The following is a 20960-nucleotide window of genomic DNA, read 5'->3' on the forward strand; positions in this document are numbered from 1 at the left end:
TTCTCCACATCCTCTCCAGCATCTGTTGTCTCCTGACTTTTTAATGATAGCCATTCTAACTGGCATGAGATGGTATCTCATTGTGGTTTTGACAGAGGGTCTCAAGACTTAATCTTGGAGATTCTGGCAATAAGGCAGAATAGGAACAGCTCCAGTGTGCAGCTTCCAGTGAGATCAATGCAGAAGGTGGATGATTTCTGCATTTCCAAGTGAGGTACCTGGTTCATCTCATTGGGACTGATTGGACAGAGGGTGCAGCCCAAGGAGGGCAAGCCAAAGCAGGGTGGGGCATCGCCTCACCCAGGAATTATAAGGGGTCAGGGAACTCCCTCTCCTAGCCAAGGAAAGCCATTAGGGTCTAAACAGAATTTCGAAAGGTGGTAATCTAGGAAGTAGGAACATGAATCCAGAAGGAAGTTCTAAGGTATAAGAAAGAATGGAGAACAAAGAAAATGGTAAAGAACCAGGGCAACAAGTCTTTATTGAAAGGGCGCTTGGAGAATTATAAGCAGAATCTGAAGTTACATAAAGAAATAAGGTCACTCAGAAAAAGGTGATGCATGGGACAAGAATAGTGTCAAGCTAATGATGGGATTATCAAGAATGTCAATATTTATGAGATACACAAAGAAAAAATAACTTTCCCTAAAAAGATTTAGAAATAGCTCAGTTAATAAGGAAACACCAAGCAGAAGCAGAGAATTTAGTGTTCATAAACACTCAGGACACCAGCCCTGCTGATACTGATAAAGGATAAACTGGATAATGTGATCCTAACTCACTCACTTCACAGACACAGTAGAGTCGGCTGCATAATCCCATACCATTCTTATAAACCCAGAGTGGGTGCTTATTTACATGGCAGACCACCTTCTATCAGTCTAATGCTACCTAAATAACCAGCAATTCCAGGTATCACTAGCCAATCAGCAACACCCAAAAATTCTGCTTCATTAATATGGTAAAGAGACAGTTAATAGTCCTTTGACATTAAAAGATCCTCTTATTGCACCTCCACCAATCCTGTTCTCTGAAAGTTCAGCATTTCAGTTAGATGGGGATCCCTGTTTGGAGATAAATTATTTCCACTCTTTGGTCTCCCATTTTTTTTTTGCTACTTTAACTGGGTATGAAAAGAAGTAAATGCAACCAGAAGTGAATCCAAGTTTTGTGGTGCCTGAAGCAAATATTATTTTAGGAATCATCCCTAAAGAAAATAACAAAAATTTTATAAATATTATTAGTCTTAGAAGGAGTCAATGTGGGGAAAGGGTCTTGAAATTTAGGATTTATTAATGTTACTGAAAATACATAGCTGGCCAGAAATATCCAGTATTTCAGAATATTAAAGTAAATAAGGACTGCACCTTATTTAAAAAATCAAACAAGTATTTCATGTCATGCAAAAATTATATAAAGTTCAAATTTCTGATCGTGAAGGACAGAATCGTCCATCTCAATGGGCCCAGATGATTATTTCAGAGTAATGGCAAAGATTCTCAATGCAACTCCAGGGAAATAAAGGCAGGAATTTTCTAATGTTCTGTAAATGTTCTTCCTCAAGAGTGATATAGTAACAGCCAAAATTTGTAGTATTTATCACATAAAAAATAATAGCAAGAATATTAACAAAATGTACTAAGCAGCAGTTACTAAATTTCTTGCACCTTATTAAACATGTACTAAATTAGATAATCCCTGTAAGAGCCCTATGAGGTTCATATTAAAATAATATCCACTTTACAGATGAGGAAACTGAAATTTGGTGAAGTTAGCTGCCCAAGTTACATGACTTGTAAGTGGAGAGCTGAGATTTTAACTGTAACTTCAAAATTTAATGTAAAAGAAAAAATCCCTAGTTAAAAATTAGTGGCACATCTTAACCTCTAGAGGCGGTGAATATAAGGTTCTTCTTTTTTATCAGTATTGTTATTTTTCAAGAGAATAAACTCATCCAGGTCAAGCCCAATGGTTGTATTGTGAAAAAAGACAAAAATTCTAAGAATGCTAGGCTAGCCCTGCAACAGAAACAGTGATAGCTGCTCCTCCTCTTCCCCTCCGTCTTTCATTGGTGACCCAGAACCCATAGCCCCTAATACGTGAAGGGTTTTTTTTTTTTAACTGATGATGGTTTTATGGGTTTTGTAATGGGATGAGTGAATGACCGGAATAATAGGGAACAGCTATCCTTTGTTGAGAAGGGGAGGATAAGTAGGCTGGGAAACTTCAAAGCCTTCCCAGTCCCCAGCACCTGCCTTTCTTACTACTTCCCTGGAGATGGTGGGAAAGTTTCCTAAGTATTTCCAGGGCAGCATGTGATTCATTTGGGGATGGAAGGAATTTGTCCCATATCAGGAATAAAATTTATGATGCAAAAATAAAAGAATGCTAGAATTTTAATCTTTCGGACAGCTTCTCTAGGACATCGAGATAGAAACTGAGAATGACCGTAAAACTTTGAGAAAGATTAGGCAAGATTCTAACATAAGATTTCACTTTAGTCATAAATGAATCTTTTTGTCTAACACATGGACTTACTCTTCTTATCATGTCAAGGGATTCCATACTGAGATATGAAGTAATAATGGTAAAATAAATAATGCACATTTGGCCAAAATGATTTTTGGAGACTTGGGATGTTGAGGGTTCACTGAGATGAGATTTGGTACCTTATTTTTCTTTCTAACAACATGACTAGAAGATCCATTAGGCTAATTTAGTAGAAGACTAAAGCTATTGGGTAATTGTTAGTGCAGTTGAAAAGTAAAACTGACTACTTTATGTAAGTTTACATTTGAAAAGATAATACCAGTACTCCTTAAACATACTGTAATCAAAATGCTATATAAATTATTTAAGTACATGTAATTATAAAATGCTAGAATTTTATTTTAGCAACAACTGCTTACCTTGTCTAATCTTAAGCAGCAAAATGGTACTTTTTCATGAAGGAGATGACAAAAAGTGGGTGAACTTCCTATATATGGAGAATAAGGTGGGTAACCTTTAGCATACCTGTAAAACAATACAAAATATTACCCTTGAATAAGGCATGCAAATTTGGGAAATTAATTTTTGGCCATGTTCCTCTGTTTTGATCACATTATATCAATAACTCTGTGTTACAATTATATTTTGATAAAGAGGTAGTTAAGAAGAGAGGTAGGCAAACTGTGGCCCTGAGATAAAATATGGCCTACCACATGGTTTTGCAAGCTGAGGGTTGTTTTTATATTTGTAAATGGTTGAAAAGAATCAAACGAGTATTTCATGTCAAGTAAAAATTAAATGAAGTTCAAATTTCAGTATCTATAAATAAAGCTTTTTTGTAATTCAGCCATGCTCTTTTATGTAGGTATTGTGTATGGGTGTTTTTGTGCTTTGGTAACAGAGTTAGTGGCTGCAACGGGGATCAAAAAAGCCTGAAATATTTATTGGTTGTTCCTTTCTAGAAAAAATTTGCTCTCAGCTTAGAAGATTTTCATTAAAAAAAAGTGGTGTTAATTATTATAAAATACATTTAAAGCAAAATGCATTGTTATGATTTGCTCTATCAATATTCATTACCCATAAATACATAACCAAAAGGGAGTAAATAACAGAGTTAATTGGCTAGAAACAGTTTTTGTTGGAATCATGCTTAAAACATAATCACAGACATTTCACTTGCTGACTTCTGAAAAAAAGCCACCTGCATATTTCAGCTATATTGACTTTCAGAATGGAACTTCTAAAATGTAGCAGCATAAATGAAAATTATGCAATAAAATAAAATTTAGTGAAAAGAATATCTCCTTATCCCCCAATAAGGAAGTGTTTGATTTTAACAAATTTACCTGCTAAGCCATAACATTTCAGACTTAGTTAAAACTGTTTTATCCTTAAAGAAGAGATGCAAATCAGTATTTTCAGGACATAAACTTTATTGGCTGAGAGATAAAATTAGAGGGTAAAATTTTTTAAATTTAGAAGTGGGTAATCTCCGTAATTACTGCAACATCTCTTTCATTTTTCTAGAAATAAAAAAAAAAAACCCTTTTACCGCTCAATTTTTTAAGAAGTGTAAAGAAAGAATTTCAATCGCATTCCAAAACACTGTTTCCTGTGAAGACACTGGTTGCCAAACCTCTCCCTGTTCCCATCCTAGATTCCAAATATATTTGAGGATTCTGATCATTAATTTCTTTGGAGAGCACATTTTGTTTCGTGGGTACATCAACCTTTCTTACAATAATTTTTTAATTGTGAGAAATTAAAGCAAAGAATATTTCACGCTTCAATAATATTTAAATTCTTTTTAGTTGAATTCAGCATTACTTGAATTTACATTTTATGAAAGATCCTGGAAGAAATGTTAAGATATTATGTTACCAATGCCACTGCACCCATACTATGACTAATAGTAATTAATACTAACTGAATGCTTACTCTGTGCAAAACAGTGTTTTGGCATAAGCACTTTCCCCCATTATCTCAATTAATCACTGCATAGCTTTATGAAGTAGTAATTAGGCCCCATTTACAGGTAAATAAATTATTGGCCAGTTTTTAAAGTCACTTGTACAGAGTCAATAAATATAAAGTGGAACTGGCATTGCAAACAATATAGTTAGGACTCCACAGTCAAGGCTGTGCACTGCTGTGTTTCTTGAAGAATGACAATTTAATATGTGGTGTAAGACATGTAAAAAAAACTCTACTGCAGGCTACAATGTGATTAATACTACATAGATTGGTACTCTATTAATTATGAAAGCTTAGGAAAGGGACACAGTACTCCTCTTATTCATACATTTTAAATACTACCTATGCACACTTTATGAAAGTGCTGAACATGAAGTAAGGAAAGCTTAATGTAGGGGCTGCATTTACCTTTCATTGAATAACTGATTGAACTTCAATACGGATGTGTAATAAAATAATCCAAAATATAAAGTACAATATACTATAAAAAGCATAAAATTATGAAAATGAAGTTTGTATTTTGGGAACACCGATTTATATCTTTTTTTCCTTGAGGATAAAGGATAATTAAGAGACCCGAAATACAGTTTTCTGTTGACGCCAGAAAACTGAGGGCTTATTATGCTCTGCAGTTAAGAGTATACTGGCCACTAGCGGAGTGTTTTGGTTGAAGTATATAGGAATGATTCTAGGATGTTCAGAAGGAAAGATCATTAGCTCCTTACCTATTGTGAAGGTACCTAAAGAAAATACTTAAGGACATTAGCACAAAACCCAGTAATCTTACACCTTAGAGTATTTGAACATACTCTAAGTTTGAAGAAATTTCTTCATCTGGTGTAGTTTCATCTTCTGATTGGTCACTTAAAAGATCACATGTTTGAATTGATGATGTATCTGCAACCTCTAAAACAGGAGCAATGCTAGGTCTTCTTATTTCTTTACTTCCTTCTGTAGGAAGAGACAGGGTAGGGCCACTTGCTGATCTACAGCTTGTGTCTTGCAAGTCTATAGCCACAGTACCTAAAATAATAAAACATGAAAATTCATCAAGGCGTTTGGCATATTGATCACTACTATAGAAAGTTAAATGAAATATGAAATATAATGAACATAATCAAGATATATATAGTATGTATTTATGTGTGTGTGTGTATGTTTAATTCTGACAGCTAAATATTTCTTTTGCACATGGACATTTCCCTGGACAAGAAAAATGTCTATTTGCATACAAGTGTACTTGCAGAGTGTTGCTCCACAGCACAAAGCATAACATTTGTAAAATCCTGAAGTATATAGAAATTTGAAGTAAAAAAATATACCCTGATGTTCCAATTTATATTTCTTTAAAATTTATTCTTTTGTTGTTGACCATGTCCATTTTGTGACTTTCTTCTTATGTCTTTCCCCAATTTTCTTTCTTCTTCTTTTTTTTTTGAAGACAGAGTCTCACTCTAGCCTCCAGGCTGGAGTGCAGTGGCACAATCTCAGCTCACTGCAACCTCTGCCTCTTGGGTTCAAGAGCCCCCTTTCCTACTGAGCTATCTTTTTGTAATTGATTTGTGATTACTTTTTAAAATACCAGGACTACTGATATGTTACATTTATTTTTTATTAAATGAATATTTATTGGCTGCCACATATGGGGAGCACTGCTCCAGGTACTTGAAATGTGTAGAGAAGACAACAAAGTTTCTACATGATGAAATCCATACGTAGCAAGCAGACAAATAAATGGATAATTGCAGATAGTGATAAGTAGCATGCAGGGAGAGGAATGGAATTTTATGTGGTAAGAAAGGACACTGTTAAGTTAGGACATTTGATTTTTGACCTGAAATACGATAAGGAACACAGAAGTCATGAGAGTATCTGGAGGCAGTAAGATAGGCGAGCCTAGGCCAAGTGGCTTAGGGCTATGGAATACCTGAGGCACTGGGAGTATCTGGAGGCAGTAAGAATGGCGAGCCTAGGCCAAGTGGCTTAGGGCTATGAAATACTTGAGGCACTCAAGGAATGGTAGGCAGAAAAAGCAATTCCCTTTGTGATTTTTATTGATATTTAAAAATTAATTTTAATATTGATTTATGAAAAATTGAGGTCCCTCTCCTAAAGAAAATAATAAATGACATCACATTTCATGATTATTGGTTTCATTTATGCACTCAGTGGCATGTGGTCATCCTTCTAAAAGTTGTCTTTACTTTGTCCCATTCTTTGAAACAATTACAGCCACGTGTTGCTTAAAAAGGGGGATATGTTCTGAGAAATGTAACATTTGGTGATGTCTTTTTGTTCAAACATTATAGAGTATGCTTATACAAGCCTACTCTCCTAGGCTATACGGTACATAGGCTATAGGGTGTAGCCTGTTGCTCCTAGGCTGCAAATCTGTAAGCATGTTACTGTACCGAATGCTGTAGTCAATTGTAACACAATGGTAATCTAAATATAGAAAAGGTACAGTAAAAATATGGTATTACAGTCTTACGGGACTACCATGGTATGCCGTACCATCATTGACTGAATTGTCTTTATGCAGGATGTGATTGTTTAAAATTCTGGTTTCCTCAAACCTCTGACCTTCCAACCTTCTTCCTCATCATAATAACATGAACTGAAGAAAATATTACCTTATCTCAGCCCTTCACTTCCATAGTCATTTTTTAGACCCTGTTATAACCAATAATAGCAATGTTGCACATATTTTTAGGCATTCACCCTTTGACCACCACTATTTCTTGTCATTTCAGGTCACTCTCACTGATTTCCCAACTCTAGCTATCATTTTACCATGCTGGAACTTCAATTCTACTGATGATACTAGAGTCTGTCTCTCTCTTTCCCTTGATATTCTCTCTTCCTTCCCATCTTACCTGTCTTAAATCCCAAATTACCTATGTTTAAGCATTATGATTATTTTCTTGCATAGACCCCTGATCCCTTGATATATTTTTGCTTCCATTCACCCTCTTGACAAAATTAAACCCTGCTTAAGTTAGACTCTCCATGTTCCCCGTATCGATACCTATGCAACTGAATACATGTGGGCAGTTTAGCTCTTGCAACATTACTGGTCTCTCCCCCTCGTCTGTCCTGATTTTTGGCCGTTTTCACTACACACACAGATGATACTTCCAACAATCCAGGCCCAGCTCCTTGCCCTCCCCACTAGTAGTAGCTTCTTCTATCACTCTCAGTCATTCCTTCTCATGGTCACACCTTCACTTTTGTAATTATTACTTGCTACACATCTTCTCTCCTTCTGGCATCTCACTCTCTGACACCTGTACCTTGTCTTTCCAGCCCTCTTCCTCTTGATTTTCACTGGAATAAGAATTGATTAATCCACTCTCCTTTCAGTCTCTTTTAACCAAAAGACATCTTTTCACTTCCTTACTTAAATTAAGTTCCAAGGCTTATAATTATATACAATCTATTAGACAAACCTTCAATCTCTCTGCCGTTATTACTTCATTATACTTTCAACACTAGCTACAAAGCCATTTCTTTTCTCCTTTTGGCAGTCTGACGTTTTAAGAGCTGTCCAGATCTAGACTGTTCCTAATTTGTCTTCTACTATTCATTCCCAAACCCACTCCAATCTGGCATTGTCCCCACCACTCCACTGAAACAACTCTTATCAGGGTGAACAATGATCACTGCATTGCTAAATTCAATGGACACTTCTCAGTCCTTATGTTACATGCCCTGTCAGCAGCATTTGACATGGCTCGCCATGCTGCTCTCTTGATGCACTTAGCTCATGTGGATTCCAGAACACCACACTCATCTGGTTTTCCTACTACCCTGCCGATAGCTCCTCTTTGGTCTGCTTTGCTGGTTTCTTCTCATCCCCCTGATACTAATCTTAGTACATACTGCAGAGGTCTGACCTTTGTCTTTTATTTTGTCTCATTTCCTCAATGATCTCATTCAGTTTCATGGCTTTAAATACAGTACATAAGATCAGAAATAAAAAATTTACTTTTTCAGCCTATCTCTCTCTCTCTCCCTCCTGAAATCTAGACTCTTATATTTAACTTCCTGTTAGACATCTTCAAGGTGATCCAAATTGCTCTTTATCTTCCCTTGACCTCCCAAACCCTGCATTCCCCTAGCGTTTCCTCTCAATTTATGGCCATTCCTTCTCTAGTTGCTTAATCCAAAAACCTTCTATTTCTTCACACTTCTCTTTTTTTCACAGTATCAATTCCATCTTTTAAGGAATCCTGATTATCCTCCAAGTACATCCAAAATTTCCTCCTTACCACTTCCACTTGAAAATAGTCTGATCTTTGCTCCAAACCATCTATATTCAACAGCAGCCTGAGTCGAGTACTAAAACAAGTCAGTATAGGTGAGATCAGGTCAATGGCTCTACATAAAACCTTGCAATAATTCCCACTCCAGTGAGAGTGGAAGCTGCAGTCCTCAATATGGACTAAGAAAGCCCAATAGGATCTGGCCTCTTTCTACCTGTTCCTCTTCATCTCCTGCTACTCTTCCAGCACTCACTGTGCCTGAGACACAAGGACCTCTGGACTATTCCTGGGACCCAGCCAAACTCACACTTTAGGGCCTTTGTGCCAGCTGTTATCTCTGCCAGGAATGCTCTTTCTCCAGACCTACAGAGGACGAATTCCTCATTTCCTTCAAGTAATTTGCTCAAACATCACCTTCTGGCCTAATAACCACTTCATTTAAAAATCCACTCCTCCCAAAATTAATTATCTCCTATACTAGCTCTGCTTTCTTCTTTTATTTTTTCCCTTTTAACTTATAACCCACTAATATACTAAGTAACTGACTTATTTTTTATATCTACTTTGTGAACTAAGGATCTTTGTAATGTTTTATCACAAAAACTTATGACAGTTCTTGGTACATATTAGGTACTCAATAAATACTTTTCAGGGTATATATAATGTACTCAATAAATACCTTTTGGGGTAGATATTAGGTAATCAATAAATACTTTTTCAATACATTAAAAATGAGTATTGCTACTGTAGAATAAAAATATGTCAATGACAAATAGGGTTACCTAAGAAAGTCTAGGTAGAACCATGGAATAGTGTCTGAAGGGAGTGATATTTAGACTGAGACATAAAGGATTAGAAGTCATTACTTAGCAATGTTGGGGTATGGGGAGTACTTGTTGTCAGAGGAAACTTAATGTGTTAAGGCTTATTGACAAAAAATTGAAAGAAAGTAAGTGAAGACTGAAAGAAAGTAAGTATGATTGGAGCTTAGGAGAGCAGTTGAAGGGGTGGTAAAATGTGGGGTCAGAAAAGTCAGAAAATGCCATTCATTAGTCCCTATAAAGAAAGTGACTAATTTATTTTCTGATGCTGAAGAGTAAAAGGGGTTGTGTTTAATAATCACATCAGGACAATTATATAAATTGGAGCAATCCTAAGAAACTGGAACATTCCTAAGAAAACTGGGATTCCCTAATGCAAACGAGAACTTTTGGTTATCCTATTTATAAGTTACGTCACATTATAAAAGTTAGACTTTTTTCCAATGGGCAAGAGAAAGCAGGTGATTTATTCAGGAAAACGAGATTATCAGAATTGTTTAAAAAGCATTACTCTGATGGCAGGGTGTAGAATCGAGTATGGGGCGGCAAGTCTGGAGGCATGGAAAGAAGACAAGGTGGTTGATCCCGCAGTTCAGGGAGAGGAGGATGGAGGCACAGACCATGATGATGTTGGTGGTGGACATGGAAAGAACTGAATGATTCTCAGGGCTATTTTACTGATCAGATTCCAAAGAATTTGGTTAACTATGAGGTATAAGAAGAGCAAGTTGATGAAAAGTCAGAATTATGACTTTACAAATCAAAGGATAACGGTGTCAACTGCATTTTAGCAAAAAAAAAAAAAGAGAGAGAGAGAGAAGGAGAAAATGGTGGTGTTGAATGAGACTGTACAGATCAGTTTAATTTGAATACGCTATGTTAGTTTTTCCTGCAAAACACTCAAACAGAAATAACCAGTAGGCAGTTCTTGTTGCTCTAAAGAGATGTTGAGCTAATACTTTAGGTAAAGAAAACATCAGTTGATGAACAATTGAATCTCTGAAAGCAGATGTGACCATACAGGGAAAATAAATGTGTACAATGCATAAGAAAAGGCATTAGAGTGTTTCTGAAGAACATGGTCAACATTCTTGTCATATGCTGTGAAGACAATCGTTACATATAGTGACAAAGAGAAGAGTGGTGACCTTGCCAAAATATTTCAGTGATACGACTGCAGATGTCACATTGAACTGGGCAGAAACATGGACACGGGACAACAATAAAATCTAAAGCCTGCCAGTAAACACAACACTTTGGAGAAATTTGTCTCTGAAGTTATTATTGCAGAAGGTTCAAAAGTACATGTGTATGGTACACACAGAGATATGAAGAGAGAAAGAGGGAGAGGGAGAGGGAGGAGAGAGGAGGGAGGAGGGAAGAGGGAGGAGGGAGGAGGGAGAGATCAGCCAGAGATTCTGAATAGAAAATGAAGTTAGGTAATGAGGATGGATTAAAGAGTAAAGTCTCTGAGGAGGAACAAGAGCATGGTCCACGGAATAAATGAATATATCTGTGTTAGTTAAAAAGGGCACATTTTCCTTGTGACAGATACTAAATGTTTGTAGGTGGTTAGGTAGCAAAACTGTAAAGAAATTCTTATTTGCAAGGAGATATTTTTCTTTTATCTTTTTTCTTTATGTTGTAGAAGACAAGTTCAATGGTGAGAGTGAGGTGGGAGATGGAAAGAGAATTTTGAGAAAAATGAAGAATATTTGAAATAGCCTCTGTTGGTGATAATTACAAAGAGAACTTACAAAAGAAATATAAAAGTATATGGTGCTTATAATATAATCAGAAATATAAAATAATTGCTGGTTGTATTTTTGTAATATCTCAGATTGATTTTTTTTTTTTTTTTTTTAGACACAGGGTCTTTCTATGTTGTCCAGGCTGTTTTCAGACTCCTGGATCAGGAAATTTTTCCACCTCAGCCTCCAGAATAGGTGGTATTATAGCTACATGCAACCACAGTGGGCTAATAGGCTAATATCTTACTTAAAAAAAAAAAAATCACAACTTAAAAATGCTGTGCTGTATATCTAATCATACCTACTTTGTAAAATACCGCATGTTTAAAATTTGGCTTTAAACTTTTAATAAAAATTAAAATGTATTTGTATTTATTATTTTTTATTTTAGGAATAAATTAATTATATTTTCCAATTTTTTAATACTTACCCATGCTGGCAATTATGCTATGTACAGGTAATCTGGAAGGTCCATGATAAAATGACCTTGAAACATTGCTTTTTTTCTGCTGGTCTTGATTTTTAAATGCTGAATTCTCTTCTTTGGTAATATTAATATAAAAACATATGTCTGTAGAATTCATAATGTATCGAGGACCTGGATTCAGCAAAATGTTTTTATTATCTTCCCTCCTTACACCAATCAAGCAGACACCAAACCTTAATTTAAAAAGAAAATAAGAGTTTATAAGAAAATTAGTAAATTATTGTTAGGCTGAGGAAAAGAAAAGCTTTAAATAATGGTATTTTAAAGCTTGAAATGTCTAGAAGGTCAAGATCCTCATTTTTACAGGAAAATAAACTATGTTCTTAGTGTGTTGTGAAACCAATTTAGGTGATTATGACCACTATAAATTTATGTTTAAATGAAAATGAATGGAAGAACATAAGAAACATGAGTGCATATTATATACTAAGGGTAATGTTATTTCGTAAATTTTTACAAAAATTTTACTTTAGTCAAAAAACATAAATAGTATTTCTTACTTAGGTTAAAAAAAAAAAAAAAAAAGGAAGTTTAAAACTATTGACCACAGGAAAGAAATTTACAGTGGTCAACTGAAAGACAACCAGGGTGACTAAATTTATCTATCATATTTGGTTTACTTTAAATTTTAGAAAAAAAAATTTTTTTTCAATAGTTTTAAATAGGTACGCATTTAATCAGAAAAAGATAGCAAACTTTAAATGTCGCAGATGCCTTAAACAATTTTTTATGTGTTCTTTGGGGTTTCCTCCAAACACAAATCATTCTCAGTATTTTTATTTCAATGTGCCTTAAAGCGTTACAAATTTAATTAAGTTTAAAGATATTTTTAAGCAATAAAATATATGTATCAATATAATTGCATTGAGAAGTAAGTAGAATACAGAAGCTCCTTGACTTATGATAGTTATGTCCTCATAAAACAGCCTAAGTTGAAAATATTGTTAAATAAAAAATGCTTTTAATACATCTAGCCTACCAAATATCGTAGTTTCAACTTAGCCAGCCTAAAACCTACTTGTAACACTTACGTTGCCTACAGTTGGGCAAAATCATCTAATACCAAGCCTATTTTATAATAAAGTGTTAAATATCTTACATAGTTTATTGAATACTCTACTGAAAGTGAAAAACAGAATGATTATATGGATACTGGAAGTATGGTTTCTACTGAATGGCTATTGTTTTGTATCAAGGTCAAAAAATCATAAGTGAATGCACTGTAAGTTGTGAGCTCTTGTACATTACATAAGAGATTAGTATAGTTCATACATATATTATAAATCCTCCAAAATACATTATATTCTTTTCTTGTTTTTTGAGACCGAGTTTCACTCATTACCCAGGCTGGAGTGCAATGGTGCAATCTTGGCTCACTGCAACGTCCACCTCCTGGGTTCAAGCAATTCTCCTGCTTCAGCCTCCCGAGTAGCTGGGACTACAGGCGTGTGCTACCATGCCCAGCTAATTTTTGTATTTTTAGTAGAGACGGGGTTTTACCTTGTTGACCAGGATGATCTCCATCTCTTGACCTCATGATTCACCCGCCTCGGCCTCCCAAAGCAGATATTATTTTCATTATATACATATATTTTTATTTTTTTCAAAAAGGAAAAGAAAAAAATGTTCTATGTTTGAATTGGAAGGTAGTTTTATTTACTTTTTAACTTTTTTCTCTGGCCAAAACAAGGGCCACCATCAGAGATTTTTAAAAAATGTATAGTTTTTATAAATATTTGTATTACTTTGTTTTAGTTTTTAATCAACACCTTAATATTCAGATCTGTAAAGAACATTTTCATGTGTTTGTAAATTCTTAATGGATTAAAATATTTAAAAAGAGTTTAAAAGTTGCTAAACAAAATATTCCTATAAATTATAATTTCCTCCTGACAATCTTATAGGGACCATACAGACACTAGGGTTCAAATGTTTCAACATTGGGGAATATTGTGGTGAAAATTCCAGAAAGCTTAAACTTGTGAGCAAAATATTCATTATCTTTTTGAAAACTCCTTTCACATGATATGCTTGATTGACTGATTGATATTTTAATTGTTCTCTGAGGCAGAAACATACTTTTTGTGTGCATGGAAAGAGGCATATGTAAAACTCTTTCCTTCATATTCAGCAAAAAATGTACTTTCTTCCAAAACAATGTGGTAGACTTCATTCCCAGAACATCTACCATACATCTTCTGCCATTGTTCTGGCGACTGCTGGCCTTCTCTGCAACACAAGCACACACACATACACACACACAAGAAGAAAACACAGTGAATGTGGTTAAAAAACAGTTGTCACAGAAAATTTTTTCAACTATATAAGAACTGGCAAGCACTATTCCAAGAAGCATCCAACTAATGCTTTGAACTCTGAAGATTACATTATATGCAAGAGTTTCTACAAACATTTTGAAATTAATAGTATATATATATATATATATAAGCTTGAGAAATGGTAGTTTTCTAGAAAGTGAGAGTTTTTCAAAATCCAGGATTTAACTTTTAGTCTCTCTTTATGTATCTCCTATCGTGCATATCCTGTAAAATTTGTTGTACAGTCTCCATAATATGGCTAACATTATCTTACCTATCCTGCAGGGCTCTTATAGGTATTTTATTTTGCTTTATGCTTAAAATTATAAATTTATCTCAATTTATCAATTTGATTTTATAGAAAATATACCCTTATTTTTTGTTCATATCATAGCAATGACTTTCTTCCAGTTGTATAGCAGCCAAGAAAGACACTTCTCTGTGATAAAAGTAAGGGTCTTGCCAACTAACTGAATATCTATGTAACCACAAAATTCATGTTGAAACCCTCATCCCATTGTGATAGTATTTGGTGGTGGGGTCTTTGAGAGGTACTTAGGTCATGAGAGTAGATCCCTCAGGAATGGAATTAGTGCCTTCTAAAAAGATGCTAAAGAGCTGTCTTCCTGCCCTGAGAGAATAAAACAAGTCAGCAGTTTACAACTCAGAAGGAGGCCTCACCAGCACTTGATCATGTTGGCACCTAGATCTTAGATTTCCAGTCTCCAGAACTGTAAGAAATGAATTTCTGTTGTTTACAAAATGCCCATACAGTGATAATTTGTAATAACAGCCTGAACTGACTAAATCTCCAAAAGAGATCCCACAAAAGTATTTTTACAAAGAAGATGAGTTTACCACAGAAAGTACAATGCCTTTTGTTCTAGAATGTTCTGTGCTGCCCACCTTCAGTGGCTTTAAAAATATATTAAAAATGCAATTGATGAGAAATTTATAATGGATATATAAATAGCATTTTTCTCATTTTATATGATAAATTCATTTATCTTTGCTGAATAAAGCTTAAGAGCTCTACAAGTATAAGAAAAGCACATTTTAGAAGCAATATGAAATGCCAGATATAGGTGATGGGGAGGAAGGCAGCAAATCACACTGCCATGTGTGTACTGATGCAACAATCTTGCATGTTCTTCACATATACCCCAAAACCTAAAATGCAATTTAAAATAAATAAATAAATAAACATAATAAAAATAATTCATCATAATCTCTAATAGATTCTTAATGGATCACAGCAGATCACAAGTCATTGCTACCACATTTAGGACTTTAAAAGCCATTTTAAACTCTGAGTATTGTCTAATGGGTTATTAGGAAGGATATATCAATATTTTCAAATTGTCTATAAGCTTTAAAAAAAATCTATATTTTCTAAGTATGTCTCATTTCTGTATCATTCCTTCTTAAGTATGCTTTAAGAGTCAAGATCCTGGACCCTGGAAGTTGATTCCCTAATCTGAATCCCAACTGTACAATCTTTTGTGAGTTATTTAACTTGTCAGTGAATATTTATCTCTTCCGTGAAAAACACTATCATACAGCTTCCTTGGGTTAGATAAAATGAGGTAACACAAATCAGATGTTGGAATCATAGAAAACACACAGTACATATAAGCTGACAATATTATTCTGCTGTTACATCTTCCTCATTGCTAAATTTCGGAGCCATTTTAAATATACCTAGCTGACTTATGAAACAATAATGCTTTTAAAACCTGGACCCATTCTTCCATAATGTTAATGTAGTTTTGGAACTAGGAAAACAAAATAAAACAGTTTCGATTTTTGCTTGCATATGACTACATCTAGCTAATACTTCCTAAGAATGATTGTTCCTGGTGGAGAAAACATTCCCTTTGGCAAACAAAAATAAAGTTATTTTTGTTATGTACCACATTACTATTTGGCAAGATGGTACTTGGCAAAAACAGAATCTATCTGAAAGACTGAAAATGCATGAGATGATGCTGATAATTCATCAGGATTTGTTTGAGATCCAAAAGCCAGCATGAGGTCAACTAATTGTCATGCAAGGGTACTAAAAGCTATTCAAGAGAGTTATAAATTTAATTCCAGAGGCTGACAGGGGAACACAATGTGGTAACTTGGAAGGGAACAGAAATGGATGGAATCGGACAAGGATAGTTCAGATAAATTTTCTTAAGTGATTTGCTTATTACATTGCCTTTTTTATACTGGCACATTGCCCCTAAGGCAGCATCATTTTTTAGGATGTCATTTCTTCGGGAATTTTTTTTCCTTTATGATTTCTACAAAACCTTAATAGGTAACCAGGAATCTCTAAGTTCAGCTAATTGTCAATATACAGATTTTGTGTTATTTTCAGCTCACGTTATTTCCTTGAGAAATGCTAGACATTACTATTACAGCTAATACTCGTGTGCCTATCCAGTTCCCACTCATTAACTAAAACACAAAACATTAATTGAGCAGCTGTGAAATGCCAGGAAAGGCTTTAGATTCAAAGGTATGAGGTTATGGCAGTTAACAAAAAAAGTAAAAACATCTTGTCTCATGGAGTCACTAGTGGGAGACAGTCAGCAACAAACAGGAAAAAGAAAATTGTGCTGTGTGTTAAAGGTGATAACAGTGGGGAGAAAAATAAAGCAGGAAGGGAGCTAATGTTTTAGCAGGTTGAATAAAATGTAAATAGTGTGATTGGGGAAAAGATGACATTAGAGTAAAAATCTTGAAGAAGGTAAGAGAGATCTGGGAGAAGATCATTATAGGCAGAAGCAGCTACACGAGCTTCCCTGAGACAGAAGTAATGCTTGATGTGGTTTAGAAAGGGCAGGAAGCAAGTTTAGCTGGAGTTCAGGGAGAAGGAGACAATGGGGCCAGAGAAGTAACTAGCTAGGAAGAGGGATCATGGAGAACTTTATAAATAATTGTACTATGGCTTTGACCTTTAATTGGGAAGATTTGACAACCACCGGAGAATTTTGAAGACTGGTACAAAAAGTCTGATTCATATTTTATAAAATACCTCTGGTCATTGTGTTGAAAATAGATTGAAGAAGGGGCAGTGACCAGTGAGTGGGTTATTGCAGTGATCTACCTAGGTGATAATGGTTTGGACCATGTTAGATTCTGGGTATGTTCTGAAGGTAGAACTGAAAAATTTGCTAAAGGAAGATAAAAATATATTACAATCTTATATATGCATATCCACATGAAATATAAATAAACAAATAAAATCCACATAGATAACAGTGAAAATGCAAGTCCCAGTGCTTAAAAGACATCATGGGAAAATCTTAAATACAAAATGTTAGAGAAAATAATAGTATGCAGATTCAGCTTTATAGCAAACTTAAGTCCTAGAAAAAGAGAGAAAATGTCAAACACAGATGGTATATGTGAGGTTCCACAAACATTTGGAATGTTTATTATTTAAAATCTGGAATGCTAAGTACATGGATATTCATGGTAACATTCTTACACCTTCTGAATGTCTTAATATTTTCTAATAAATAAAAAAGAAAATGCATCACAAAAAGGCAAAAAAAAAAACCCCACAATTGGTACTAATGATTTAAGCTTTTTGTTTGTATATTTTTCACTGCTTCCTTGCTATGTTTCAAGGCAGCATTTAGTCTACATTATATTAGCTTCCCCCAGGCCCCTACTTACTAATATTTTAGAACTAGAATTTTACATAGGCATAAAGTAATCATTTTTTCATTTCCATGATCAATGTACTGAATTTAACTTTTTAAAAATATCTATTCAGTTACTCAAGATATTGAATAATCTATCTTTTCACTCACTAGTTTAAAGTAATTCCTTTATCAAACACCAAATTCCTAATTATATAGTTTCTGGCCTGTTAATTGATTCTTCTGCATCAATCACTAATAGCATACTATTTCAATTATTGTAACTGCACATTATTTTTAAGTATACAATGCAATCCCATCTCATTATTAGTGTCCTTCAAAATTTTCCTTGGTAGTTTGCTTTCTTTATTTTATCAAAGAAACTTAAAATCAGCTTATCTACTTTAAAAAAGAATGTTATATTGGTATAATTGGTGGAACGGACGTAAAATAATAAATTTGGATGAAACTGACAACTTTATGTTAGCAACATATTATACCTTCATTTGCATGCTAATTATTCTTTATTTTTGCCACAACATCTCACCCAAAACCAATCTCAGCAGAAAGTAGCAGTGAAACCACTGAGTCCTGTTGTTTACCTTGTTTTCTGGAGGATTTCCAGTGGCTAGAACATTTTCTAAGATATAGTAAATGTTCAAAAATATTTATTTAATAAAAGAATTTTATTGTCCTGATAATCTATGAGATATATGCTATTAGCCACACCTTGTAGATAAAGAAACTGAGGTTCAATGGCCTTGATCTTGCCAGCATGGGTAGATTACAGAATTCAACCCAGATACTCTGGCTAAAAAGTCAGCACAGCACTTTGTTCAGGAATGTCACTTCTGAGTAGCACCAATATTCACTGCAAATGTTGCTGCTGTTTTGTTACTTTTCTTTGGCTAGTAAGACATTAAAAGCCAAGTTTTTGTAGCTTTATTAGTAATGCAGGACATTTTATACCCTGCATAACTGTCCAAAAATCTTTCGTCTTTGGTTTACTCTTCTATCTCTATTTTCTTATTATCTTACTTTTTATATCTGAGTAGATGTATTTCAAGATTGACTTTGAATGAGGGATAAGTAATTACATAAATAAAGAATGTATTTCCAAACTGCTTGTAGCAACAAATCCTTTAATTCTACCACCCAGCTGTGACTTGGACTCAACTATCTGTTTATTCCTTTCTCCATCATCAAATCTTACACCTTAAAACAGTTCTAACTCACTTCCTTTTCTCCAGTGAATGTTTTCACAAATCCTTTTATAGTAATGTAATAAGAGTAAATTTCAAAATTTCAAATTATTTCATGTCATTCTCCCATTGAAAATGCCTAAAGGGCTTTCTCCTTCCATTTAACAAAGTTAAACTTTTAAAATTATCATTACAAAGCCCTGCTGACCTGTTCTGTTACTACTTTCAGGTTTCATCTATGACTTCTCTCTCCTTTCTCTGATGCACACCAGCCATTGCAAGTCTTTAATTTCTCCTGAACTAGACACACTCTCTTGTTTCTAGGATTTTCTACAATACTTTTCTCTCTACCTCCTATGGCCTATCCATTCTTGATCCTCAGCTTAATCATCACCTCCTCAGTTTCACAGTAGTGTACTTCTCCTTTCATCATACTGTAACATTAAATTGTGTTAATTAATCCTTAATATCTTGCTTCCCCATGAAATAAGCTTCATGAGAAAAGGGATCATGTCTTGATTACCACTATATCCCTGAGATGTGATATTGGTTCTGACACAGAGTAAGGGCTTGATATCTGTTTTGTTAAATGAACAAAGAATAATCTAACAATGTTCTTCATGCACAATTACTAAATGTTCTGCTTTTCTAATTATACCATTCCTTTTGACTTCACCAGAATAATTTTTAGGTCTAACACATTACTTTCTCTATGATAAATGTGTCAGAATTTAAAAAAAACCCACTGAGTTTCATCATCACTAATGGACATGAAGTGAATTTAATATTATATCAATTTAGTGTTATAATTAGGTAAAAATAGCAGCAGTAAAAACACAAGAAATATTAGGGACAAAAAGCACAGAATAAAAAGCTCATTGAAAATTATAAAAAACCATTCAATAAAAATTTGAAATATGTTTACAGCAATTAAATGAACATTTAGGGGAAATAACAGGCTTGTGTATATACTAACTGTTAACCTTGAAGTACACTCCACCTTGTAAAATAGTATAATCTGTTATCTACTTCAAACTCTTGTGAGGCTATTCTACTACATTGACTGGAAATTGAATAGTAAAGAATCCTTCCTAGTCAAGTTTATGTCCACATTTGTATCCAAAATCTTTGCTAGCTACAGCTATTTGTATCGATCTGGGTAAAAAAGAAAAAATAATAGAATCTGGAGATGAAATATTATACTAAGAAAACTGAGTACAGAAAAACAGTATATGTTTAATATTTGAAAGAATCCCTTAGGTCTCTGAATAAATCCCTTAGTTCCTCTGAATAAAGGGGCATGCTGTAGAATTTATGCACCCAATACCTGTCATGACAGCCTTAGAAAATTTTTGATGAGACATCTTGAAAATAAAAAAAGGTTGTGTCTGCTATTCTTTACATTTTATACCCTAAACAAATGTCTTAATGGAAAAAAAAGGAAAGAATATTAGAAGACAAGTTGATTGCTTAGGAAAAAGGGGAAAAAAATCTAGTGAAGTAAATAAATTACAAACTCCATGACTTTGTAGCCTTCAGTCATGCAATTTCAGATCTTCCATTCCTATCATGTAATAATGTTTCAGGCAGATCCCATTTATTTTAAATCACACTGGAGCTCCATTTAAATCAAACCAAGGCCTATCCAATTTGAAGCTCCAGTTTTACCAGATCAGGCTTGTTCTCCCTGAGCTCTTGCTGTTGTCTAGACCAGCTGTAATTGGTCATCACTGTTCTCTATGGAGATGGTAATCACATGATGCCTATCTTATAGCGACACGAAAATGTTTTGTGGAGAGTTGGAGGTGAGCCTCTGTATATCACTGGTAAGCAAGAAACTCCATTCCATCCTTCCTTATTTCCTAGTGGTACACCCTATACACTCTAGCTTCTGGAGTTGCCTCACTTTGTGGAGCAGATGGGGTACTAGAAAGATAGGTCAAACCTCTTTAAGCTATCATTTGTGCTTCAGGAAACTCATGCACAAGCATGTGGGCTGCTCTACGGCAGT

At 34.5% G+C, this 20960-nt stretch overlaps 1 protein-coding gene across 20 annotated transcripts in view; it reads right to left on the reverse strand.

The window, feature by feature from the left end:
• The window catches only part of KCNT2 (potassium sodium-activated channel subfamily T member 2), a 430036-nt gene that overhangs the window by 96487 nt on the left and 312589 nt on the right, over positions 1-20960 (reverse strand). For all 20 annotated transcript variants that reach the window (XM_078355173.1, XM_078355170.1, XM_078355168.1 and 17 more), the window contains exons 15-18: positions 13868-14017; positions 11732-11961; positions 5274-5487; positions 2910-3015 (exon numbers count right to left, since the gene is read on the reverse strand). In XM_078355173.1, the coding sequence (XP_078211299.1) occupies positions 2910-3015; positions 5274-5487; positions 11732-11961; positions 13868-14017 (700 nt within the window). The remainder of the gene's footprint in view (positions 1-2909; positions 3016-5273; positions 5488-11731; positions 11962-13867; positions 14018-20960) is intronic.

The sequence above is a fragment of the Callithrix jacchus genome, chromosome 18 (genome assembly GCF_049354715.1).
Source record: "Callithrix jacchus isolate 240 chromosome 18, calJac240_pri, whole genome shotgun sequence".
In the NCBI taxonomy this organism is placed as follows: Eukaryota; Metazoa; Chordata; class Mammalia; order Primates; family Cebidae; genus Callithrix; species Callithrix jacchus.